The 27,690-nt window shown below is 45.1% G+C and overlaps 1 protein-coding gene across 4 annotated transcripts in view; it reads right to left on the bottom strand.

Annotated features, from left to right (window-relative positions):
• LOC137521943 (uncharacterized) overlaps positions 1–24,634 on the bottom strand; it is a 52,953-nt gene extending 28,319 nt beyond the window's left edge. The window contains exons 1-4 of one of the 4 annotated variants that reach the window (XM_068241899.1): positions 24,593–24,634; positions 7,840–7,904; positions 3,080–3,166; positions 1,371–1,508 (exon numbers count right to left, since the gene is read on the bottom strand). In XM_068241899.1, the coding sequence (XP_068098000.1) occupies positions 1,371–1,508; positions 3,080–3,166; positions 7,840–7,900 (286 nt within the window). In that variant the 5' untranslated portion in view covers positions 7,901–7,904; positions 24,593–24,634. Of the gene's footprint in view, positions 1–1,370; positions 1,509–3,079; positions 3,167–7,839; positions 7,905–14,339; positions 14,445–20,530; positions 20,667–24,166; positions 24,238–24,592 lie in introns of those variants that run through there. The other 3 variants (XM_068241898.1, XM_068241900.1, XM_068241897.1) reach the window with 3 other exon arrangements.
• Between the last annotated feature and the right edge of the window lie 3,056 nt (positions 24,635–27,690).

The raw sequence follows: 27,690 nt of genomic DNA, 5'->3' as shown, positions 1-27,690 counted from the left end.
GCTAGGAGCAGCTACATAACCTGCCCACAGTAACAATGTCACCATGCAATAAATGTCAGAATGTAAATCGGGGAGAGGAAAGATTTTACAATGAGCAAACACTGACTAAATCATTTATACATAATTATGGTAAAAATGAAGCACTTTTTTTACTACATTATTTTCACTGGAGTTCCTCTTTAAGGCTTTTAGAATGCTTACCTAGCCTCCAGCGACATCTTTTCCGTGTTTTACACGTTTTTTTCTATAGCAGTGCATTGTGAAAAAGATTTCAGTTAAAACGCATATACAGTAGTGGGAATTGTGCTATAGGAAAACATGGGAATTACTTTGAAAATTAGTTTTCTTTCAGTTATAACTGAGAGCAACTGATTAAAGAGACTCAGTGCTGAGTCATATCGTTTTTTTACTTAAAGAGGAACTCCAGTGAAAATAATGAAATAAAAAAGTGCTTAATTTTTACAATAATTATGTATAAATGATTTAGTCAGTGTCCATTGTAAAATCTTTTAAATCCCTGATTTACATTCTGACATTTATTACATGGTGACATTTTTACTGTTGGCAGGTGATTTTTTGGCAGTTGGAAACAGCTATAAACAGCTATTTTCCACAATGCAACAAGGTTCACAGACAGGAAACTACCAGGAGTAGCACCGTCCTCAGAGCTTCTTGTGGGAGGGGTTTCACCACAATATCAGTCATACAGCGCCCCCTGATGGTCTGTTTGCGAAAAGGAATCGATTTTCTCATGTAAAAGGGGGTATCAGCTACTGATTGGGATAAAGTTAAATTCTTGGTCGGAGTTTCTCTTTAACCGGGGTTTCCTCCAGCCCCATAAGCATGGATGTGTCCTTCGCCGTCCTCACGGAATCCTTCGTTCAGCTGCAGTCAAGCCCCTGTATGCGGCTCATTCTGACTGAATGACGCCAGCTGGGGCCTTCTGCGCTTGCGCAGAAGGTATGCGCATGCACAGAAGGCCCCCCACTGACATCACTGAGCCACTTACTGAAAAAAATGTTGGCTTAACGGAGGCGCTAAGGAGGACAGCGTGGGACACATCCATGCTGATGAGGCTGGAGGAAGCCCCAGGTAAGTAAAAAAAAAAGGCAATACGACTCAGCTCTGAGTCTCTTTAAGTGTAAAAGGGGCCCAAGGCTCTCTCCCACTCTATGCTACCAGAATGCACATGCTCCACCCAGCTTGGTACAGGGCCATGGCCAGGGGCGGTCTGATCATGTGTACTAAAGTGGAGCTGGTAAATATCAGGAACCCACAAAACAGATATTGTCATAGGTAGTTTATTATTTGGGGGTTCAGTTCAGGTGTTCTTTATATGCAGTTTTGAGAAGAAAGTAGCGATCACTTACAGGGAGGTACAGATAGAGTGCATTGATTTCCTTTGGCACAGCAGGATATGGCTAACTTCATCCTCATTGTATCACTGACACTCACTGACACGTTACACAGAATTCCAGGAACACATCCCAGTGAAGAGATTGGAACTCCTGCAACAGAAAAGAGTTCCAAGTCTTAGTTTAACCACTTGATTCCCCATGACATAAAAATAAGTCTCTGCACTCTCTTCACTACAAAATCCTAGATAACACTGTTTATTTATGTGCTGATAAAAAAGGCTATAGAGTTTAATAAGGAAGGACAGCAAACCCCTGTACTCCCCTCAGGGAATTCAGTGGCAGGGCTAATAAGTAAACAAGTGTAAAATAAGCATTCCAGGAGCAGACAGCTGTAACAAGTAAGGTGCGTATACAAACTGTTACTAATACATTAGGAATACAAATGAACTGTTTAAATAAACATCAGAGATAGACAAATAAAATGTGTGGGTTTAATGTACAATAGAACTGTTTACTTTAAAGCTGTAATGTATGAAAGTGGATACATTGTGTATTTTTTTCACCTTTTTCCTTATAAAAAGCATAGAAAATAATAATAATAATAATGATAATAGGTAATTACCAAAAACAAATAACAGCCACAAAAAGCTTAATTTTTCCTGAAAATAAAAAATATATAAATCATTAAGTTGTGATAATTATTGATAAAGGTATTGCCAAAGTAACCAGAGCTGAGCTGAACTATGAAAACGACCAGGGTAGAGAAGTGGTTAATTATGTATTTGTTTATTTTGAGAGATAAGACGCTACATTTCAATAATTTAGATGCTTACTTGGTTGTTTGATTTAATTTGCCAATTCCAAATAAATAATTATGTTATTAGCAGGGCTGCTCAAATCCGAAACCGGGAGACATCCGGATAGTTGCTATCCGGATATCTCCCAGTAAACCTGTGCGGGGGGTCAATCTTACCTGTCCGACGTCTCCTTTGGTCGTCCCTCCCACGATGCGCTCCAAGCGGCGGTCACGTGATTACAAGCACTTCCTCCTTCCGGGTTGAAGGAGGAAGTGTTTGTAATCAAGTGATGCATGTGGAGCGCATGGTGGGAGGCGCCGAGGGACGACCAAAGAAAACGTCAGACAGGTAAGATTGACCCCCCCCCCCCCCCCCCCCGCACAGGTTTACTATGAGATATCCGGATAGCAACTATCCGGATGTCTCCCGGTTTCGCATTTGAGTAGCCGTAGCTATTAGTAGTGATGGACGAACATGTTCGCAAGGGGAGAGCTCCCAGCGGACAGACATTTGTTGGTTGTTTGCATTTACGTGACCACTTAACGAACCGTCGTTCACCTGTTCACATTAACGTGAACGATCACTCCCAAAAATTTGCATTTAACTTTGAAGTCGATGGCACCAACTTTAACATAAAAAAGCAAACATGCCATCGACTTCAAAGTTACATGCTGGGATTACCCATTACCCCTGCAAAATTACGCTTCCCCTCATGACTTCCGGTCAGACGCAGATCAGCGCAGGTCACCACATGGTAATGTAGGTATGGGCGCGCATTAGATAGGGCACTTCTGGGGCCGCGTACCGCAACGTGGGTAGTAGGAATTACCCCATAGACTAATATTAGGCTGTGGCGACTGCCCCCGTCTGAAAAGGCCCTCAATCTAATGACATGGTATGAACGGTATAAAACAAGGATCTTACCCTTCTTGATTGAATAGTGTACCCCAGCATACACACCGCCTGAAAAACATGATACCCTAGAGGAGCCGATAGGGGGGAGCGAGAACCCTAAAAAGAGAGAAATGAAAGAGTAGTGTCAGTCAAGGTAGTTTTGTTATATTGGCCTCCATTCTGGTAGGGTTATCAAACAAATTACCTCGTGTGGGGTAATTTACCTCATGAGGTAATGACATTTAGCAATTCTAATAGATTTTAGTCATGAGGTAAATTATGAGGTAATTGGTAAGGTAATTTGCATTAATTTTACTGAAAATAGCTATTCTCATGGAAATTAGGGGGCATGTTTGCACATAATTTACCGATAAGTTTAAGGCTGGTTTCACAGTAGGACGTTGCATTTTAGCGGACGTTATGGTCGCATAACGTGCCCCTAACGCAACGCCTGGTGCTCTCTGATGTGGACGTCAGAGTGAGCTGCGTTGTGCAGCTCACTCTGGCGTCCGTGATGCTGTGATGCGTACTCTTGGACTCTAGCCCGGCCAATCGCTGCACAGAGCGGTCACTCCAGGAAGTAAACACTGCACGTCACTGACTGCAGTGAATATTAATTAGCCATGTGCCCGGCCACTCTCCGCTCCTCCCCAACATTACTGAGCATGTGCAAGCAGTCTAACGCGCCTCTGCCGCTTATAAAGTACTGCATGCAGTACGTTGTCTTATGGCGCAGCGTTACTAAGTAACGCAACGTGGGCACTGTGAACAGCCCATTGATTTTTCATTGCTGTGCGGTGGGGTGCGTTACAGGCTGCTCTAACGTGCGCCTGTAACGTCCCACTGTGAAAGCAGCCTAGGGGTGGGTACACACGTCAGATAAAAGTCTTTGGAAAATGAAAGATCACAGACCAATTTTACCCCCTTCCATGTAGTATGAGGGCCATACTCTACACAGTCTATTCTATGGAGCTGAACTCCCCATCAGACAGAAATCTTACCCCCTTCCATGTAGTATGAGAGCCACACCTACACAGTCTATTCTATGGAGCTGAACTCCACATCAGAAAAAAATCTTTGCAAGATGCTGCACACAAAGATGCTGTACAGACACAAAAGATCAGTATCTGCAAAAGATCTGTTCCAGCAAAAGATCCGTTCCTGCAAAATGCATTCAAGGGGCCTGATTCACAAAGCGGTGATAACTCAGTTATCACGCCTAAAAGACATCTTGCAAAGATTTCTGTCTGATGGGGAGTTCATCTCCATAGAATAGACTGTGTAGGTATGGCTCTCATACTACATGGAAGGGGGTAAAATTGGTCTGTGATCTTTCATTTTCCAAAGACTATGGTCTGATGTGTGTATGCACCCTAACTCAGGGAGGATTCCTATTGGTCTGATAAACGTCCAATGAGGAGCTCTGGTGGCACATTGAAAGAGGTTTTGACAGGCTTGCTATATACCTTTTCCAAGAATATTTATTTATTTCAGTAATTAAAGAAAAATATTTATGGTTAAAGAGGACCTGAACTCAGAACTTCCTCTCTGCTCTAAAAGATACGCAACAGCATAATGCCATTTATAGAAAAACATTTCTTTGTGACAGCCGGTACAAATCCTGCAAGACATCTGCAGTGTTTCTACTTCCTGCTTTCATGGAAGCAGACATATTGCTTTCAAATGACCTTATCTTAGCTTATCTGCCGAGGCAGTCAGGAGACACAGGGGGAGAGATCAAATTACACTTGTGATTAGACACAGATAAGGGGGGAATTAGACAGGCTTAGCTACCTAAATACATACAGGGTGAATTTCTCTGTGTTTTCCTTCTGCCATGTGCAAGAGTTCAGGTCCACTTTAATTGTGAATAATAAACAAGCTTTATGGAAAGAGAAAAGGGGTACATTAGAACCCCTATACCCATTTCACTTGGGGGACGGTGGGCATCTGGGGGTCCTTCTGTTAAAGATTACCACCATAAATTCCCCCAACCTCCGGCTCTCACCTCCTCCTGGGCACCGGATGTGGTGAAGAGCCCAAAGGGCTGTGGGGCGAACCAGGTCACCTCAGTGCTGATACATTTTTATCTCCTCTGTTAAATAACTTTTCAAAACTTTAATTTTGAAATTTAAAAATTATCAAGAAGTAGGAGAAAAACTAAAATGTACAAAAAAGTGTTTCCTTAAGGTGCTGCGTACACACGCACTACTAAAGAGAACGACGGGTCCGTCAGAACCTCCCGCTGGGCGGTCGTTCTCCCGACCCTTGGGGCTTGTGTACAGTCTGTCTGCAGACTGATAAGGCTGTTTCTGAACGATCCGCGTCTAAAATAAAATAAATACAATGTTTCTTTAAGGCTGCTTTCACAGTTAGACTTTACAGGCGCACGTTAGTGCAGCCTGTAACGCAGCCTATCTCACAGCACTGTAAAATCAATGTGCTGTTCACAGTGCCCACGTTGCGTTACACTGTAACGCAGCACGTCAAGTTAAAGTGCTGCCTGCTGTACGTTATAAGCGGCTAAGCCGCGTTAGACTGTTTGCACATGCTCAGTAGTGTTGGAGGAGGAGAGGGTCTCCCCTCCTCCTCCTCGGTCAGCCACATGGCTAATTAATATTCACTGCACGGTGTGACGTGCAGGGTTTACTTCCTGGAGCGGCCGCTCTGTGCGGTGACTGGCTGGCGGGACCACGTGATGCCGCATGCGTCCAAGAGTACGCATCACGGACGCCAGAGTGAGCTGCACAACGCGGCTCAGTCTGACGTCCACATCCAACACCACCAGGCGTTGCGTTAGGGGCACGTTATGCGACCATAAAGTCCCCTAAAACGCAACGTCCTGGTGGGAAAGTAGCCTAAAGTGACAGTGAAGCAAAAAAAAAAAATAATAATATAATAAATTGGATGTGTAGTACGGATCGGATCAGTGAATAATGGCGCACAGCGCCTATGCATAAAAATGGCGGCGCATTAAAAAAATACGCTTATCACTATCATTAGTACTGCATAATAATGGCGCACAGGGAAAAAAAGAAAAACGGCACACAGTAACGTTATTTATCAATAGCGCCATTCATATGCCAAACAGCAGACGTTATTGCGCACAGTAACGTTATTTATCAATAGCACCCTACATAAGCCAAACTTCAGAAGTTATTTAACTGCAAAATGGTGAATGGAATTAATGTAACACTGTCAAGGCACCACCAGGGGAGATTTAGGGTTAGGCACCACCAGGGAGGTCTTAGGGTTAGGCACCTCCAGGGGGGGTCTTAGGGTTAGGCACCTCCAGGGGGGTCTGAGGGTTAGGCACCACCAGGGGGGTTTGAGGGTTAGGCCCCACCAGGGGGGTCTTAGGGTTAGGCACCACCAGGGGGGTCTTAGGTTTAGGCACCACCAGGGGGGTGGTTAGGGTTAGGCACCACCAGGGGGGTCTTAGGTTTAGGCACCTCCAGGGGGGTGGTCTTAGGGTTAGGCACCTCCAGGGGGGTGGTCTTAGGGTTAGGCACCTCCAGGGGGGTCTTAGGGTTAGGCACCACCAGGGGGGTCTTACGGTTGGGCACCTCCAGGGGGGGCCTTAGGGTTAGGCACCTCCAGGGGGGTCTGAGGGTTAGGCACCACCAGGGGGGTCTTAGGGTTAGGCACCACCAGGGGGGTCTTAGGGTTAGGCACCACCAGGGGGGGGGGGGTCTGAGGGTTAGGCACCACCAGGGGGGTCTTAGGTTTAGGCACCACCACGGGAGTGGTTAGGGTTAGGCACCACCAGGGGGGTCTTAGTGTTAGGCACCTCCAGGGGGGTGGTCTTAGGGTTAGGCACCTCCAGGGGGTTCTTAGGGTTAGGCACCTCCAGGGGGGTGGTCTTATGGTTAGGCACCTCCAGGGGGGTCTTAGGGTTAGACACCACCAGGGGGGGTCTGAGGGTTAGGCACCACCAGGGGGGTCTTAGGGTTAGGCACCACCAGGGGGGTGGTTAGGGTAAGGCACCACCAGGGGGGTCTTAGGTTTAGGCACCACCAGGAAGCTGGTTAGGGTTAGGCACCACCAGGGGGGTCTGAGGGTTAGGCACCACCAGGGGGGTCTGAGGGTTAGGCACCACCAGGGGGGTGGTTAGGGTTAGGCACCACCAGGGGGGTCTGAGAGTTAGGCACCACCAGGGGGGGTTTATGGGTTAGGGATAGGTACAGAGAGGGTTCTGTGTGTTAACGCTAAATAACGATAAGGCTTTAACGCTAAATAACGATAGGGATTTAACGTTAAATAGCGATAAGCGATAAACGGAATAGCAGCAACACCGTGCGCCATTATTAGTAGGCGCCATTTTCAGATGGATCCGTACGGATGCTTAAAAGAACATTAGTAGCAAAGAAAATAGTCTCATATTTTTATTTTCTGTTACATATTTTTTTATAACATTGCATCATTCTGTAATATTTGCAATTTACACACTACACAGCATTCTAAATGATTTCACAGAGCAGGCTAGTGAACTTTTGAACTTTACTCCGCAGAAAGAACAAAATACAGTGACAGACACTTAAGATAATAAGCTTCAGAAGACAGAGCTCTCTTCCACTTTGAAAGTCGTGGAACTCAGATAAGCTCTTTTACATAGGTAACAACAGTAGTTTAACTCTTCCTGTACTGGAAACAATATGAGACTCATATCTCTGCTGCTAATAGTTTTATTTCTTAGATGTACTACACATACAAATTATTATATCATAAGTTAATTTTGAATTCAGATTCCCTTTAATTGATTCAAGGTTTAAAAAGTTCAACATACTCACCTAATTCTATTAGTGCAATGAACGCTCCAAGAATAGCCACAAAGGATGCTGAAGGTTTCATGGTCCTGAATAGAGAATGTGATATGATCTTAATCACTGTTGAAATGTGAAAATATTGTCAGATTGTGGACATTTTAAAGAAAACCTGTAATGAGAAAAACCTCCCCTGGGGGGTACTCACCTTGGGTGGGGGAAGCCTCCAGGTCCTATTGAGGCTTCCCCCATCCTCCTCGGTCCCATGGCAGTCTCGCTGTGCCCCTCCGAACAGCGGGGATGTAAATATTTACCCTACCGGCTCCAGCGCAGGCGCAGTATCGGCTCTCCGCTCAGAGATAGGCGGAAATAGCCGATCGCAGTCGATCCGGTCTACTGCGCAGGCGAAGTCTCCTGCACCTGCGCAGTAGAGCGGACCCGACAGAGAACGGGCTATTGTCACCTATCTCCGTGCGGAGATCCGCAGCAGCGCCCCCGCTGGAGTCAGGGAAGGTAAATAAATCAGCGCTTATCAGCGCTTGTCTGGCTTGTCGAGGGAGGATTGCGGGACACTTCAGGGGAGCCAGCGCTGGATTGCCTGCAGCTACAGGGGAGGGGGAAGCCTCATTGGGACCCTGGGGCTTCCCCCTCCCGAGGTGAGTACCTGCTAGGGGAACTTTTTTTTGTTACAGGTTCTCTTTAACATATCAGTCTGAATAAAACTTAAAACATACAAAAAAAATTGTTCTGAGGGTCATCTCATACCATTTAATTTTCAGCGTGTACATATACAAACGCACATACACATGTGGAAAGTCACACTATCTATATAATTGAAAAAAAATTAAAAGCAACAACACAAAATTCTAAATTAGGTACACGAAACAAAAATAATTGTTCAGCCAACATTTGTTTTTTTACATTATTTTGGAAGCCAGAACTCGGCTATCTGAGCTTACACCGAGGGTCCCTTGGTTACCATGGCAAACCTCCCAACATTCTGAGATAAGAGGGACACTTAAAGTGAACCTCTGGACTAAAAATCTACTCAGCAGCACTGGAAAGGCTTGGTGTTTCTTTAGCAGTTTCACAGCATCAGAACTTTGTTTTTCTTACCAAACCATCATTTTTAGCTGCAGTTTGAGCTAAGCTCCACCCATCAAAGAAAACTGCCCGGGCTTTTTTCCCCTGATGCTGTGCAGAGCATGATGGGATTTCCAACGTTGTTATTCACTTTGCCTAGCAACTGGGAGGGGTGATCAGCACACAGGACAGTTGGAACTGTGTCTCATGCTTCCTGTCACCTCCTTTCAACCAAAAAGATGGCTGCCCTCATGAAATCAAACATTTGCCTGTTCTTTTAAAACAGGGTGTGTAAGAGATTATGTTACCTATCTATTTTAATTAACATAACTAATTTAACTTAATGACAGTATGTTTGTTTAGGCTGAAGTTCACCTCTAAGCCACGCCCCTGTCACACCTTTAATCACGCCCCAATCACCTATATTCAAGCATACCATAAAGATTTCATAAGCAAAATATGTTGTTTTATATTTCAAACTACACTGGTCCTTTCCATCCTGGGTCCTTTTCCGTCATATTAGCATTTGAAAATTAGTAATATATCAATTTGAAGGATGGGGAGAAAAGTTTAGAGTAAATTAAACATTTTTTTCAGTAGAAAAATACTTATCTTTACATAGATCTGTACATGAGTCCTAACAGAGGACCAAATGAGGAGGAAAGAGGGACAGAAGGGAACAGGGGTCCCAAAGAGGGACTGTCTCTCCAAACCAGGGACAGTTGGGAGCTATGCCAGGATCAGTGATGTCACCCAGCGCTTCCTGCCACCAAGGTTACACAAAATCCCAAAAATGATTTTATTTTATAGTCATTTTATGGGGGAAAATTAGGCAATAATGCAGAAAATCCATATTTGTTTATTTTTTACCCTAAGGCTACATACACACTTGAGATAAAAAGTCTTTGGAAATGGCAAGATCACAGACCAATTTTTACCCCATTCCATGTAGTATGAGAGCCATACTCTACACAGTCTATTCTATTGAGCTGAACTCCCCATCAGATAGAAATCTTTGCAAGATGCTGCACACAAAGATGCTGTAGACATTCAAAACATCTGTAGCTGCAAAAGATCTGTTCCTGAAAAAGATCCGTTCCTGCAAAATGCATTCATAGTCTATGATATCTGCAGATCATCATACACATCTTGTTTAACAGACATTCATCTGCAGATCAGATCCACCAGGATGGATTTTCAGATCTGCAGATGATTGTCTGATCTGCAGATGAATGTCAGTTAAACAAGATGTGTATGATGATCTGCAGATCTCATAGACTATGAATGCATTTTGCAGGAACGGATCTTTTGCAGGAACAGATGTTTTGCAGATACTGATCTGTTGCATGTGTACAGCATCTGTGTGTGCAGCATCTTGCAAAGATTTCTGTCTGATGGGGGAGTGCAGCTCCATAGAATAGACTGTGTAGGTATGGCTCTCATACTACATGGAAGGGGGTAAGATTTCTATCTGATGGGGAGATCAGCTCAATAGAATAGACTGTGTAGGTATGGCTCTCATACTACATGGAAGGGGGTAACAGTCTAAAGGCTCATACACACATCAGACCATAGTCTTTTGAAAATAAAAGATCACAGACGAATTTTACCCCCTTCCATGTAGTATGAGAGCCATACCTACACAGTCTATTCTATGGAGCTGCACTCCCCATCAGACAGAGATCTTACCCCCTTCCATGTAGTATGAGAGCCACACCTACACAGTCTATTCTATGGAGCTGCACTCCCCATCAGACAGAGATCTTACCCCCTTCCATGTAGTATGAGAGCCATACTCTACACAGTCTATTCTATTGAGCTGAACTCCCCATCAGATAAAATCTTTGCAGGATGCTGCACACACAGATGCTGTACACATGCAACAGATCAGTATCTGCAAAAGATCTGTTCCTGCAAGAGATCCGTTCTTCCAAAATGCATTCATATGTACTCTGTAAAGTGCTGCAGGAGATGTCAGTGCTATATAAATACATAATAATAATATGGTAGGACATTAGACTATGACTATGGTTGGATTAGAGTGTGAGCTCCTCTGAGGACAGTGAGTGACATGACTATGTACTCTGTAAAGTGCTGCAGGAGATGTCAGTGCTATATAAATACATAATAATAATATGGTAGGACATTAGACTATGACCATGGTAGGATTAGAGTGTGAGCTCCTCTGAGGACAGTCAGTGACATGACTATGTACTCTGTAAAATGCTAAGGAGGACGCCAGCGCTATATATATATTTACTGTGAAGGGAGGGGTACCGCAAACGCGTGACATGCAGCGGTTTGCCGGCGATTCGCGATTAGCATACATAGCACCGCTAATTGCGATCGCTCCCAAAACGCTGCAGTATCCAGTGATTTTTCCGGAATAATCGCGGAAAAATCACTCCCGCAAGTTTTGCGGTTTTAGGTGTGAATGGAGCCTAAGGCCCCTTTTACACTAGCTGGGTAAACTTACTTTGCATTACCCTACTTTGCCACAAGAGGCCGCAAAAGCGATGAAAGTCTATGTAGACAGACTTTCACACTTATTGCGGGCCGTTGCTGAGCACCGGAAGTATCCAAACTAATGCAAGGGTTACAGGGTGTTACTGAAAGCACCACGCTTAATGCATGGTGCTTGGGGTAATGGAAGCCCATGGGCGATGCATGTAGGGTAAATGACGAAGCACTTTGTGTCACAGGGTGCATGGGTGGACCAACGGGAATCCCAGTGATGTACTTCCTGCCCAGCAGGAAGTACATCACTGAGTGAGAAGCTGGGCTATGCATATGACCCTGTTGCCACACAGCGTCTTATGTTTGTCAATTTTTTGTATTGCGGTGTGATGCGAGAGGAGCTTTGCATCCCACCGCAACACAAAAAAAATACGTCTAAAACCGTCCTTAAAGAGAATCTGTACTCTAACATTTTTACAGCAAAAAGCATACCATTCTATTCATTATGTTCTCCTGGGCCCCTCTGTGCTGTTTCTGCCACTCTCTGCTGCAAACCTGGCTTGTAATTAACAGTTTTAGGCAGTGTTTACAAACAAACTAACCAGCTTTTGATAGGCTCACATAAGCAGAGTGTGTGAGTCATACAGAGCCTGCAGGGGGCCTGGAGGGGGGGTGTATAGCTTCTACCAATCACAAGCAGCCCTGCACATTCCACACATTCCAGCTTTAGCCCGACTGTGCCGACAGAAGGAAACAGATTAGATCATATAACAGAGATAATACAGCCACTGTGCAATTAGGAAAAGCTGCAGTAAGCCAGAGCACATTAGAACAAGCAAAAGAAACTTATAGGATAGAAGAACTAAGGCTGAAAAGTTTGTTACAGAGTCTCTTTAAAATAACTAGTCCTGAATACTATAAAAATGTCTGCAGACCTTTATTATAGATAAATGTGGCGGGGATTATAACAACCAAGTTAACCATTGACCTTCAATCGTCATAATCATATTTATACTGTATAACAAATAACATCGAATGACTATGTTTAGCTTGTTGCCCCAAAGCATAACAACATAACATCGCCAGCTGAATAGTGGGTGACAATACTGACATGAAGGTGCCAGCAATATAAAATGGGGGGGGGGGGGGAGGGGTATAAAGTCCATAGGGGGGTGAAGGGTGTACCACAACTAATGTTTTTTTCTTTTGCAATGATAAATGCATTTGGTCCTGTCAATAAAGCTTTTTTGGATTTAGAATTGGATGGAAGGGGAGAGAGGTGGATAGAGGGAAAGGCAAGGATGGAAATGTGAGAGGTCGAGGGAGAGGAAGAGAGAAAGAGAGAGGATATATATGGGAGAAAGAGGTGGATGGGGAGAGAGCTGAGGTGGGGAGAGAAAGGTGGATGGAGAGAGAGCTGAGGTGGGGAGAGAAAGGTGGATGGAGAGGGGGGGAGGGGTTGAGGTGGGAAGAAATGAAAAATACAGGTGAAACTCGAAAAATGACAATTTTGTGCAAAAGTTCATTTAATTGAGTAATTCAACTTAAAAGGCGAAACTAGTATAAGAAATAGACCAGTGATGACTAACCTTGGCACTCCAGCTGCGACAAAACTACAATCCCATCATGCCTCTGCCTCCCTGAGTACTGATTAGAGCTGTCAGAGTATTGCAATGCCTCATGGGACTTGTAGCTCCACCGCAGCTGGAGTGCCAAGGTTAGTCATCACTGAAATAGACTCATTACATGCAAAGCGAGATATTTCAAGCCTTTATGTGTTATAATTTTGATGATTATGGCTTACAGCTTATGAGAAGCCCAAATTCTCAGACCATTAGAATATTGTGAAAATGTTCGTTCAATATTCTCGGCTCAATGTGTCAGACTCTAATCAGCTAATTCATCCAAAACACTTGCAGAGGGTTCCTATTTCATACATTGTTAAGTTGCCTTACTGAAATAAATGGACTTTTGCATGACATTCAAATTTTTTGAGTAAGACCTGTAGAATGACGCTAGCAGGGTTCTGTTTACATTGAAGAATTATCATACCATTCTATCCTCACCCTCTCATACCTCCCAACATTTTAAAGTTAAGAGGGACACTAAAGGTGCATACACACGCACTACCAAATCCGCTGAGCGGATCATTCAGAAATAGCTTTATCAGTCCGCCGACAGCGCGTACACACACGCATTCTGTCGGCTAAAGACCGCCCAGCGGGGGGAGGGTCCGGCGGACCCGTCGTTACATTTGGTAGTGCGTGTGTAGATCCAAGCGAAGCAGGCACCACCTTCAGTAAATTAGTAGCTCTTTATTGAAAAAGTCATAAAAAATGACAAGTCATCGATAAAAATGGCTTTAGCGGCTGACAGCCCGCTGTTTCAAGCTCAGTAGCTCTTTTTCAAAGCCAGAAGCCATATAAACAAACAGAGGAACAGCTCCTCCTTAAATAGGAACAATACAAGTGATTAGCCAATCAATTTAAAATCTTGCTGGCCAATGAGAGCACTCGGGAGGGCTGTGGACCTGATGGGGAACTGAAAAGAGTGACATCACCAAAAACACACCTCCCAGTCTTGCCAACGCCTAGCGCAAGCGTATACAGCCGTCCGCATGCGGAAAAACGTACGCATTATACGCGGAAAATCATCCCGACGGCAAAATCATGCATACGTATAAGAAGGTCCGCATGCGTAAAACCGTACACGTTTAATGATGAGAATAAAGTTTAACGTATATTAAACAAATTTTGCCAGTAGAAAAATACATCTATTTACACAAATCTGTACATGAACCCTGAAATGGGGATACATGAGGAAGAAAGAGGGGCAGAGGGATTTGGTTCCCAAAGAGAGACTGTCCCTCCGAAAAAAGGGACATTTAGAAGCTAAGCGCATCCTTGCCTCAATTGTAATTGCTGCTGTCGTCGTGCATCAGCATCTCACCCAGGTTTCCTCCATCACAGGGACAGATCATAACTAACCTGACTTGTTTCTGTGTGGTCAGCTCTGTCCTGTGGCTGCGGCTATTGCTGGAGGGTCTCCCAGTGACAGACACACTTCTGCAGAAGCTTGTGTACTGTTAGAGAGACACAGGATTCTGGGAGAGGAAGAAGGGAGAGGAGAGAGAGCTTCGCCCCTTGCAGAGGGCAGAGATAAGCTGCCAGTAATTCCCTCTTTGGAGGTGGTGAGTGTAGTGGGTGTGGCAGCATTGGGCAAACTGAGACAAAATCATTACTCCTGCAGGGGAGCAGCTGAGGACAAGGCAGCGAGATGCAAGTGAAAGAAATGCTGTGCCACTCTATGAAATTAAATCTCTCCCCCCTGGTGGGCTTTGCAAACAAACATTAACTTACCTAAGAGGGGGGTCTCTTCATATCTCCCTGCTTACAAGTGGGTGCTGACAACTGTTGAGTTTAACCCAGAAAAAATTAAGCTAGAAAGCTGTAAACTGCAGGATGAGCGGGCATATTTGTTTAACCATTTCAGCCCGCTGGTATTTTTCACTTTATGCTTTAGAGTAATTTTCACCTCCCATTCATTCGCCAATAACTTTATCACTAACTATCACAATGAATTGATCTATATCTTGTTTTTTCCACCACCAATTAGGCTTTCTTTGGGTGGTACATTTTGCTAAGAAATATTTTTTTCTAAATGAATGTTAACAGGAATATTAAGAAAAAAAATGGAAAAAAAAACATTATTTCTCAGTTTTCGGCCATTATAGCTTTAAAATAATACATGCTACCATAATTAAAACCCACATATTTTATTTGCCCAATAACCCGGTTATTACACCATTTAAATTATGTCCCTATCACAATCTATGGCACCAATATTTTATTTGGAAATAAAAAGGCATTTTTTCAGTTTTGCGTCCATCACTATTTACAAGCTTATAATTTAAACATTTTTCACAATATACCCTCTTCACGTGAATATTAATACAGTTCAGACCTTTAGGTAACTATTTTTTTTTTTTTTTTTTTTTTTTATTGTACATATTTTTTTCATGAAAAATTTTATATGGGTAACATTTTTGGTGTAGGAGGTAAACAGTTAATTTTTAATGTAATAATGTGGCTTTATTTTATAAAAAATGTATGTAGATGTAGTTTTACTTTATGGCCACAAGATGGCCACAGTGAGTTTTTTTTATAGCTCTGGAAGCATACTGATCGCTTTCAGGAAGCATATGGAGGACGGGAAACTTTTTCTATGTCAGAAAGATCGGGGGGCGGCACGATAGCGTGCGGGAGCACGCACCTGCTCCAGAGCAGCCGTCTGGACGTGACAATCACTTCCAGGCGGCATAAATGGTTAAATTCAATGGGGCATATGCAATTCACTTTTTTCTCCTGTAGTTTCTCTAAGGTGGTATTTTAACTTGTCATAAAATGCAACTTAAGCCACCAACAAGCAAGAAAATACTCAAAATAAATTTGATAGGACTTTTTCACCAACATTTGTGTACCTTTTGAATGGTAAAATGCTGAAAAGTTAGTTTAAAGAGAAGATGAAAATTATCTCCTAGGTGTAACGATTGTGGGATTCTCTCCGTGATCAGCGCACAAGACGTGCGCTGACACTGCGGAAATCCTCCACAAGCGTATAATTTGAGGGAACCCAGCAAAAGGTGCAACCCACCTGTAGAGGGAAATTCCTGTCGGCAGGTGGAGCTGTGGAGCGCAGAGGAACAGCTCCTCTGCCCTGCCACAGACGCCATACAGGAATTGCACGAAGGGAAGAAATGCAGGGCAAGATAGCCCTGAAAGAGAGAGATCAAAGCGACAGAGGGTATGTGTGTCCACCAATCTAGTCGCCACCCTGCGACGATGAACACACAACCAGGAAGATAAAGTGAGAAGGCAATCGCCAGAGATGGCGATTGCTAACAGAGACACAAGACCGAATAAGCACAGATGAGGAATGTATGTATGTCCACCAATCTAGCCGCCAACCCGCGACGGCGGACACACAACAAAGGAAACCGAGTGAGAACGCAATCGCCTGAGAAGCGATTGCGAATGAGATTGAGCAAAGGGACAGATTGTATGTGTGTGCACCAAACTAGTCGCCAACCCGCGACGGTGCACATACAACAGCAGATATGAAGTAGGAACGCAATCGCGAGAGAGGCGATTGCCAGAGGTGACACAAGGCTACAGCAAGGCAGAGCACGAGAGTAGCAAAGGCACAGCAAATCATACAATGAGAAGATAAGGAAAATAACAAACGCTAACTAAACGCGAACACACCACTCATTCGCAACAGTGCACGCGTTTATGCGTGGTCTCCGCGTGATAAGCACAACAGAGACAAGCACGCCTAACTAACCACCGACAGACAAACATGAAACAGAGGACGCGAGCGCTTGCTTAACGGTTACCTCACCGAGCCTCCAGCAAGCGTTCGTAACAGACAAGACAGATACACGAAAACAGGAATAAGTGAGAGAGACGGATCCACAGCACTAGCGCAAGGCGAGTGCGATCCAGGCAAGACAGAACAGATGAGATAGCTGGTAGCAACAGCTGCTCCAGCTATACTCCAAGAAGAAAGATCAGAACGACTTCCTGTCGGCCACCGCTGGGACAGGACAATCGCAACAGACAAACAAAACAGATATGCAATCCTAACTGCACTAGGGAACCTGCCTAGTGCAATCCCAGGAATTACTCTAAGCTAATCTTTAAACAATGAGCAAGGCTGACACTCCAGGAGTGTTTCACAGGACTAACCCTTATGACCTTATGACCAGCAAAGTTCTGTGATATCACATGGTATATATAGAGCAAGCCTACAAAGGATGTGGCTAGGCAATTTGCATGACAAACGTATGCAAATTCCTCAGCAGCAGCAAGCTGCAAAACTGACAAAAGGTCTCTCTTCCAGAGACCTGCAGAATGCAGACCTGAACAGTGGTCAAAAAGTTGCCTGCCTGCGCAGGCAACTGAGCGGATCATTACACTAGGACAGGGGTCCCCAAATGTTTTGGGTCGAGGGCCGGGTCAACATACTTCAGACTGCTGGGGGGCCGGAGTATACATAAAATTATCTCTTTGCGGGCCAGACAGTGAAGCATACCCAGGTGACAACTTGAAGTCCAATTGGACAGCAGTGTCACCTGATGTGGAATTTGATTGGAAACCAGCGAATGACTGCTTTCTGGCTTCCATGTGGATGGGTGGTGCCAGCACTGCGATTCTGTATGTGGACCACCAATATTTAATATTTAAAGATGTAGCTGACCGCATCTGTAAGTAATACATTTTGTGTATGGGGGCCGGTAAAAAAGCCTCAGGGGGCCGCATTCGGCCCGCGGGCCTTAGTTTGAGGACCACTGCACTAGGAGATAACTTCAGGTGGTAAAGTTAATTGCATATTGGCCCATGATGCAAAAATCAAATACCTATGATTTTAAAAAACAAATTTTTTTGGTAGCATCTCAAAAGAAATTTAATGTGGAGGAGCGGAGGACTGTTATTAACTACTTTGGCCTCCTGGACGTAATAGCTACGCCCAGGAGGCCATGTGCGCGTCCGCGCGCTCCCGCGGCCGATCGCACGCGTGCACGCGCGCTCCCGGCCGTGGATCGTTAGCCCACGAATCAGTGAATCGGGCTACGGTGCCCGATCACTGATTCCTCTCCCCCGCAGAAAAAGCGACAGCTTCTCTCAGAAGCTCCGGTTTTTCTGGCTGTTGCGTCCCCCATGCGTCCCTCTAAGCGTATGTTACGCTTAGAGTGACGTGATGTAAACAAACTCATGGCCGTTATCTTGTGGCCAAAAAGTAAAACTACAACTAAAAGTAAAAAAAATAAAACTCAACACACATTTACATTATAAAAGTACTGTTTACATCCCACCCTCCCAAAAAATACCCAAATAAAATGTTTAATATTAAAAAAAACAAAAAACATTACAATAATAAAAAAAAAAAAACATGTAAATATTTACCTAAGGGTCTAAACTTTTTAAATATCAATGTAAAGATGAAATATTTCTATATTTTTTTTATTCTAAACTTGTAAATAGTGATAGATGCAAAACGGAAAAAATGCACCTTTATTTCCAAATAAAATATTGTCGCCACACATTGTTATAGGGACATAATTTTAACGGTGTAATAACCGGGACATATGGGCAAATACAATACGTGAGTTTTAATTATGGAGGCATGTATTATTTTAAAACTATAATGGCTGAAAACTGAGATATAATGATTTTTTTCAGTTTTTTTCTTATTCTTCCTGTTAAAATGCATTTACAGTAAAGTGGCTCTTAGCAAAATGTACCACCCAAAAAAAGCCTAATTGGTGGCGGAAAAAACAAGATATAGATCAGTTCACTGTGATAAGTAGTGATAAAGTTATAGGCTAATGAATGGGAGGTGAACATTGCTCGGATGCATAAAGTGAAAACGACTGAAGGCTGAAGTGGTTAAGTTCCTATTTCTCCAAGGAAAAGGTGAACAGCATATCCAAGATGGAATGTCACAAACTATGGGTGTCAGTGGCTCTTCATATGCAACAGTTAAATGTTGTGTTGTCAATTTTAAAGAGACTCTGTAACATTCAAAAGATCCCCTGGGGGGTACTCACCTCGGGTGGGGGAAGCCTCCGGATCCTAATGAGGCTTCCCACGCCGTCCTCTGTCCCACGGGGGTCTCTCCGCAGCCCTCCGAACAGCCGGCGACTGTGCCGACTGTCATTTCAATATTTACCTTTGCTGGCTCCAGCGGGGGCGCTGTGGCGGCTTTCCATTCCGAACTACACGGAAATACCCGATCTCATTCGGGTCCGCTCTACTGCGCAGGCGCAGGAAACTTGCGCCTGCGCAGTAGAGCGGACCCGACGGCGATCGGGTATTTCCGTGTAGTTCGGAGCCGACAGCCGTCGGAGCGTCTGCGCAGGAGCCAGGAAGGTAAATATTGACGTCACCGCTGCCCGGACTCCACGGAGGGCTGCAACGAGACCCCTGAGGGATGGAGGACGGCGTGGGAAGCCTCATTAGGATCCGGAGGCTTCCCCCACCCGAGGTGAGTACCCCCCAGGGGATCTTTTTATGTTACAGTTCCTCTTTAAAACTGCCGATTTCATTGTTGCGGTATTAAAAATGTGAGAAACCCAGTGGAAGGCTGGTCTGTGCGTCGCAAATGCGAAAGCTATCTATAACATGATCATGGATATTATCAGCCAAAAGTATTGCTACACATTACCCACAACGACTTGGAAGTGAGAAACTTGCTGCAAAGCGGATCCCAAAACTTTTTTTACAACTGAACAAAAGAGAAGACCCATGGGTGCACTAGGTGCCAGCATAAGAAAAACATCTTTGAATTTCCCTCCAAGGCTCCCCATTGGTTCCTTAACAGATCAATAGGGATCAGGAGGATCCCCATTGGTCTGTTAAGGCAGTGTTTCTCAACATTTTAATGGTATATACCCCTTTTAAAACCCTGTAATCACCAAGTACCGCCTAGCATAGAAAACATTATCACACGTACCCCTTGACAAATATATATTTAATCATGGTAATTAATAATTGGTTCTAAACTATTTCCAAGCATTGTATTATTATTATTATTTATTTATAAAGCGCCAACATATTCCGTGGCGCTGTACAATGTAAGAAAACAAGGGATACATAATGATACAGACAATGATATACCGTATATACTCGCATATAAGCCGACTCGCATATAAGCCGATGTACCCACTCCCCCCCCCATAAACAAGAAAAAAGCGATTGACTCGCATATAAGCCCCCCCCCCCCCCCCCCCCTCCAGTATAGCCTTAGGATTAATAACCAGAAGTGCCCCCAATATGAAACATCCCAATGCCCAGTAAAAAAAAGTCAGATGTGCTCCCAGTATGAGACATCCCCCCCTCCCCAAAGCCAAATAGGCCCACAGGACGAAGCAGCCGACCTCCCCATAGCCAGATGTGCATCCACGTCTCTGCTAATTGCCCCTCACATCTGCTTAGCTCCCAGCCTCTTCTTGACACAAATCCTGCTGACAACCAGGGACATTTCCCAGACAAATGTTCCACACCCTGGAGTCTGGAACCTCAAATGTTGCCAACTGGAGTGCATTTCCCCATGATGGCAGATTATGATTCTCACTAGACAAACAAAGAAGAAATCAGTAAGGTGAAGCTGGACTCACCAGGGCACTAAAGTACTTCCCACAGGATCTGCAAAGCTGCAGGCAGGAAATATAACTGTTCCTTATAACACAGCCCATGTCTGCAATGAATATTTTGCTTTTCATCTCTTCTGCACTCTAATCTCCATGTGCACTTCAAGAGGTGTCTTCCTGACTGCTGCCATCTACTGGGCATGTGCTGAAGACTGCAAAGCATGCAGGGAGATGTAGTTTCTTGGAGCCAGGCATTTACTTGTTGAAACTTTGACTGTCTTTACCCTAGAGATGGGAAGTTCGGATCTTTTCAATGATCCGGATGATTCGAATCGGATCATTGAAGAGATCCGGATCTTTGATCCGAATCTCGGATCATTTTACTACCGGAAGCATTCGGGGGTGAAATGAACATCAGGACAGGTCTGTGGACAGGAGAAGGGGAGGGAGTGGACACACAGAGAAGGGGAGAAGATGGACAGAGGGCAGGGAGTGGACAGAGAAGGGAGGAGGGACGAGCAGAGAGCAGAAATGTTTGCACGTAATACCCACATGCTGAAGTCATATGCTTTACATATATTTCACCTATATGTTCATCTGTACACTTTGAAAGAAAAGGTCGCACAGTGAAAGAAAGCATTCCCAGAAGATAAGTGCAGCTGTTTAGTGCCGAGTGCAGGAGGATTATATTGCCTTTCAATCACACTGTCTGCAGGGCCGGATTTGTACTTTTTACCGCCCAAGGCCCATTACCTCCAGCCGCCCCATGACAACAACGTGGTTAGGATAGGGTTTCGTGCATTGAAAAGGGGGGAGGTTAGAAATACTAATAGATCAGGTTATTAGGTTTAGGTACTTACAAAAAAAAAAAAAAAAGTGCTTAGGAAAGATTAAAAGCTAGGCCTTTTGGCAATTTAGGTTGAGGCTAGGAATTTGAGAATAGAATTATGGGCAAAGGGTTCAAATTAAGTATCAGGTTAGAGTAAAGCTGGCCATACAACTATAGATTTCTACCCAATGTTCCAAAGCGATCGGCTCCTTTCTGAAAGGAATCAGTTTAGAAGGAATTGATTCCTACCACACACAGCACATTCATTTTTAATAGATTCCAGCAGGTTATCTACTGAAAACTGATCGAACCCCAACGCTGCACTGTTTGATATAATGCAACGCTATGGCCTATCAATCATCTACCACTCCTGCTCCACCCCCAATCGACCCAGGCATCCTGCTTGATTGATACTTTAGATCAATTTCTGGTCAAATTCAAGCAAAAATAAAGGAATTGATTTCCATTTGATTTGATCAGAGTGAACAAATCTGCAGGGAATCAAATTAGAAATTCAACGTGTGTGTATGGGGACCACTATCGCGAAAAAAGTAGGCAGTTACAATCTGACAGGTTTTGGGCCACTCCATCTCCTCATGGGGGATTCTCAGGGTTTTCTTTGTTTTCAACAGCATTTCCTGAACAGCAGTTTAACTGCCAAATTAGTAAGATACCAGCCGGCCTCCCTAATCACTTGCACACTATTATGTCAGTTAGACTTTGCAACTTTGCAATTCAGGAAATGCTGCTGAAAACAAAGAAAACCCTGAGAATCGCCCATGAGGAGATGGACTGGCCCAAAATCTGTCGGTTCTGTCAGATATTAACTGCCTAGTTTTTTCACGATAGTGGTCCTTTAAAGTGCTGCAGAAGATGTTAGCACTATATAAATACATAATAATAATGTAGGACATTAGACTATGACAGGATTAGATTGGGATCTCCTCTGAGGACAGTCAGTGACATGACTATGTACTCTGTAATGTGCTGCAGAAGATGTCAGTGCTATATAAATACATAATAATAATATGGTAGGACATTAGACTATGACTATGGTAGGATTAGACTGCGAGCTCCTCTGAGGACAGTCAGTGACATGACTATGTACTCTGTAATGTGCTGCAGAAGATGTCAGTGCTGTATAAATTCATAATAATAATAATTAATGTAGGACATTAGACTATGACTATGGTAGGATTAGAGTGTGAGCTCCTCTGTGGACAGTCAGTGACATGACTATGTACTCTGTAATGTGCTGCAGAAGATGTCAGTGCTATATAAATACATAATAATAATATGGTAGGACATTAGACTATGACTATGGTAGGATTAGACTGCGAGCTCCTCTGAGGACAGTCAGTGACATGACTATGTACTCTGTAATGTGCTGCAGAAGATGTCAGTGCTGTATAAATTCATAATAATAATAATTAATGTAGGACATTAGACTATGACTATGGTAGGATTAGAGTGTGAGCTCCTCTGTGGACAGTCAGTGACATGACTATGTACTCTGTAATGTGCTGCAGAAGATGTCAGTGCTATATAAATACATAATAATAATATGGGAGGACATTACACTATGACTATGGTAGGATTAGAGTGTGAGCTCCTCTGTGGACAGTCAGTGACATGACTATGTACTCTGTAATGTGCTGCAGAAGATGTCAGTGCTGTATAAATACATAATAATAATAATTAATGTAGGACATTAGACTATGGTAGGAGTAGATGCATGCCACTCCCCTGCCTGCTGCGTGACGTCACTCACGTGCCGCTTTGTTGTCCCTCTACCCCCCTACATGACAACAGAATGCCTTGTCAGTTACACAGCTGACCCGCATCTGTACAGTCCAGCCCAGCATTGTCACCCAAGGGGATTAGGTCTTGATTCCGGACAGGTGACAGTCACAGGTGTGTACGCACCTTAACAACAACCCATAAGTACTAAGAGCTGTGCAAACTAATCAGGCTGCATCAATTAGATAAAAACAAGTGTAATACGTTTGTAGTCAACTTTAAAAAGTGCTTTTATCCATATAAAGTAGCTGCAGGGAGAAAGTGCTGGTGCTCAAACATAGATATAATTAGATTGATTCATGAAATGCTAATGCGCTAAGCCACGTGGGTTAAACCGGTGAACGCACGCCATCAGCGTAACGAGCGCTCTTGGCTATGCGTGCTTCTTTGAAGTACAGTGCGATGGTATGTAGCACCACCGTCATACTTTACTAGTGCGGCCGCTGCTACATTAAATGTAGCAGCAGCTGCGCTAGTAAAGTATGATGGTCGTGCTACATACCATCGCACTGTACTTCAAAGAAGCACGCATAGCCAAGAGCGCTCGCTACGCTGATTGCGTGCGTTCACCGGTTTAACCCACGTGGCTTAGCGCATTAGCATTTCATGAATCAACCTCAATATCCTTTAAACAACAGGGTGAACCAGTGATCTCAGAAGACTAAAAGTGCAATAAGAAAAGGAACAAGTGTGAATAGCTGTGCTAGGGCATTCAAAGACAAATGACTGTGGGGGGAGGAGAAGGCAAACAATTCAACCTGATGAAAATGATAAAAGGAATGACTGCATGGAGAGAAGAGATATGAAGCCAGGCTACAGGACAGAGGGGACCACCAGGCAGCCCTGTGTTAGTAGCTTCAGGAGTCACAGGCTCCCGAGAAGGAAGAAGGAGGGGGGAGAGAGAGGGATCCCATTCCCAGCTTGTCACCCATTGCACAGGACAAGGCAGGCACAGCGTGATTCTAGTCTAGTGTTCTGCAGACACTTCGACTCCCTCCCTTCCCTCTCACAGCTCTGCCACCATGCACAGATACCTTTGCTGTGCTGAGTAGCCGCCCTTCTTCTTCCTGAAACTGAATCTCGCGGCTTGCTTCTCTGCTCAGCCCCTCCTCCCTCAGTGTCAGAGTGGAGAGGAAAGGAGGGGAGGGGCGCTTTCCTCCGTGCTGTTCATAGCAGAGACAGTAAACAGCTGATCTGCTGCCGGGTGTACAGTGTGCGAAAGCCGCCCCAGCTCTCTTGTCGGCTGGTTTCCGCCCTAGGAACCGGCCTAGGTGGCCTGTGCGGAAATCCGGCCCTGACTGTCTGCAAAGTTACTGAGCTGTGCTGAGCCAAAAGTTTCCAATGTGATCACTGGGCACAACTACGGAACAGACAGCCTATAATGAGCAGCACATTGCAGCCAGTATGTGTGCTCTACACATATCTGGCAGTGGCACCCATGTCCCCTCTCTCTCATCTACCTGTCTCCCTGCAAGGCTGGCTCCTCTCCAACTCAGCAATCCATCTCTGCTCTGCTTCCCGAACCCCGCTGCCCGCTGAGAGGGGGCGTGTCGCTCCTGGCCCCGCCCCTTTTGCGATCCGAATCACTCATTTTGATGATTCGGATGATCGACTCATAAAATAGATTCGGATCAAAGATCCGAATCGTTCATGATCCGGACAACACTACACGCTGTAGCCGGGAAATGTACAGTTGCTTCCTCTGTGACAATGATGTGCTGTTATGTGGTGACACATGTATGTTTATGTGACAGGCAGCCACACGCTGTTATTATGCCATGGATCTGTATACTGCCATGGCTGCAGCTCACTATCAGAGCTTCATGACATGAAAGTGAGCTGCAGCCACGGCAGTATACAGATCCCTGCTAGTGTTGGGCGAACATCTAGATGTTCGGGTTCGGGCCGAACAGGCCGAACATGGCCGCGATGTTCGGGTGTTCGACCCGAACTCCGAACATAATGGAAGTCAATGGGGACCCGAACTTTTGTGGTTTGTAAAGCCTCCTTACATGCTACATACCCCAAATTTACAGGGTATGTGCACCTTGGGAGTGGGTACAAGAGGAAAAAAAAAATTTGCAAAAAGAGCTTATAGTTTTTGAGAAAATCGATTTTAAAGTTTCAAAGGGAAAACTGTCTTTTAAATGCGGGAAATGTCTGTTTTCTTTGCACAGGTAACATGTTTTTTGTCGGCATGCAGTCATAAATGTAATACATATAAGAGGTTCCAGGAAAAGGGACCGGTAACGCTAACCCAGCAGCAGCACACGTGATGGAACAGGAGGAGGCGCAGGAGGAGAAGGCCACGCTTTGTGAGACACAACAACCCCGGCCTTGCATGAGGGCAAGAAGCGTGCGGATAGCATGCTTTGTACCGCCATGCAGTCATAAATGTAATAAAGATAAGAGGTTCCATAAACAGGGACCGGCAACGCTAACCCAGCAGCAGCAGCAGCAGCAGCAGACGTGATGGAACAGGAGCAGGTGCAGGAGGAGAAGGCCACGCTTTGTGAGACACAACAACCCAGGCCTTGCATGAGGGCAAGAAGCGTGCGGATAGCATGCTTTGTACCGCCATGCAGTCATAAATGTAATAAAGATAAGAGGTTCCATAAACAGGGAGCGGCAACGCTAACCCAGCAGCAGCAGCAGACGTGATGGAACAGGAGCAGGCGCAGGAGGAGAAGGCCACGCTTTTTGAGACGCAACCCAGGCCTTGCATGAGGACAAAAAGCGTGCGGATATAGCAATGCTTTTTGCCGCCATGCAGTCATAAATGTAATACAGATGAGAGGTTCAATAAACAGGGACTGGAAATGCTAACCCAGCAGCAGCAGACGTGATGGAACAGGACTAGGAGCAGGCGCAGGAGGAGAAGGCCAAGCTTTTTGAGACACAACAACACAGGCCTTGCATGAGGACAAAAAGCGTGCGGATATAGCAATGCTTTTTGCCGCCATGCAGTCATAAGTGTAATACAGATGAGAGGTTCAATAAACAGGGACCGGAAACGCTAAACCATCCCAGATGTTCATTGGTCATGTTACTTGGTTGGGGTCCTGGAGTGTTGCGTAGTCGTTTCCAATCCAGGATTGATTCATTTTAATTTGAGTCAGACGGTCTGCATTTTCTGTGGAGAGGCGGATACGCCGATCTGTGACGATGCCTCCGGCAGCACTGAAACAGCGTTCCGACATAACGCTGGCTGCCGGGCAAGCCAGCACCTCTATTGCGTACATTGCCAGTTCGTGCCAGGTGTCTAGCTTCGATACCCAATAGTTGAAGGGTGCAGATGGATTGTTAGACACAGCTACGTCATCTGACATGTAGTCCTTGACCATCTTCTCCAGGCGATCGGTGTTGGAGGTGGATCTGCACGCTTGCTGTTCTGTGGGCTGCTGCTGCATGGGTGTCAGAAAATTTTCCCACTCCAAGGACACTGCCGATACCATTCCCTTTTGGGTACTAGCTGCGGCTTGCGTTGTTTGCTGCCCTCCTGGTCGTCCTGGGTTTGCGGAAGTCAGTCTGTCTGCGTACAACTGGCTAGAGGAGGGGGAGGATGTCAATCTCCTCTCTAAAGTCTCCACAAGGGCCTGCTGGTATTCTTCCATTTTGACCTGTCTGACTCTTTCTTCAAGCAGTTTTGGAACATTGTGTTTGTACCGTGGATCCAGAAGGGTATAAACCCAGTAATTGGTGTTGTCCAGAATGCGCACAATGCGTGGGTCACGTTCAATGCAGTCTAGCATGAATTGAGCCATGTGTGCCAGAGTCCTACCAGAATCCTCATCATCCTCTTGTGAGCGTTGTGATAGTTGTTGTGATGCATCATAGTCGTCACCTTCCTCCTGGTCTGCTTCTGCTGACCATTCGCGTTGAATTGTGGAAGTCCAACGTGCACCGCTCTGGCCCTCGTCAGTGGTGGCATGAAATTCCTGCTCCAACTCCAGCTGTTCCTCCTCCTCTTCTTCGTCATAGCTGCTGGGGCCAGCGTTCCCTGAGGCGGATGGCCTGATGTTGGTACCATCACGCTGATCGTTTTCTCCTTCAGATTCCCCCAGTTGCATCATGACAGCTGTTTCCTTGATTTTTAACATCGACCTCTTCAGTAAACACAGCAGTGGTATGGTAATGCTGACTGAAGAGTTGTCACTGCTCACAAGCAACGTGGATTGCTCAAAATTTTGGAGGACTTGGCAGAGGTCCAACATGTTGGCCCAATCGGATCCACAGAAGCTTGGCAGCTGGCCGGATGCGCCTCGGTACTGCGCCGTCATGTACTGGACCACTGCACTCTTCTGCTCGCAAAAGCGGGCTAGCATGTGCAGCGTAGAATTCCAGCGCGTAGGGACATCACACAGCAAGCGATGGTGGGGGAGATTGAAGCGCTCCTGCATCTTGGCGAGTGCCCCCGAAGCAGTACTGGAAGTTCTACAATGTTTGGCCACTCGACGCACCTTCAACAGAAGATCGGCCACGCCTGGGTATGTCCTCAGGAACCGCTGAACTACTAGGTTCATCACGTGCGCCAGGCAAGGGATGTGTGTCAGCTTAG

Source organism: Hyperolius riggenbachi, chromosome 6 (genome assembly GCF_040937935.1).
Source record: "Hyperolius riggenbachi isolate aHypRig1 chromosome 6, aHypRig1.pri, whole genome shotgun sequence".
Lineage (NCBI taxonomy): Eukaryota > Metazoa > Chordata > Amphibia > Anura > Hyperoliidae > Hyperolius > Hyperolius riggenbachi.
Note: the sequence above shows the minus strand (reverse complement) of the source record. Positions and strands in the feature narration are given on the sequence as shown.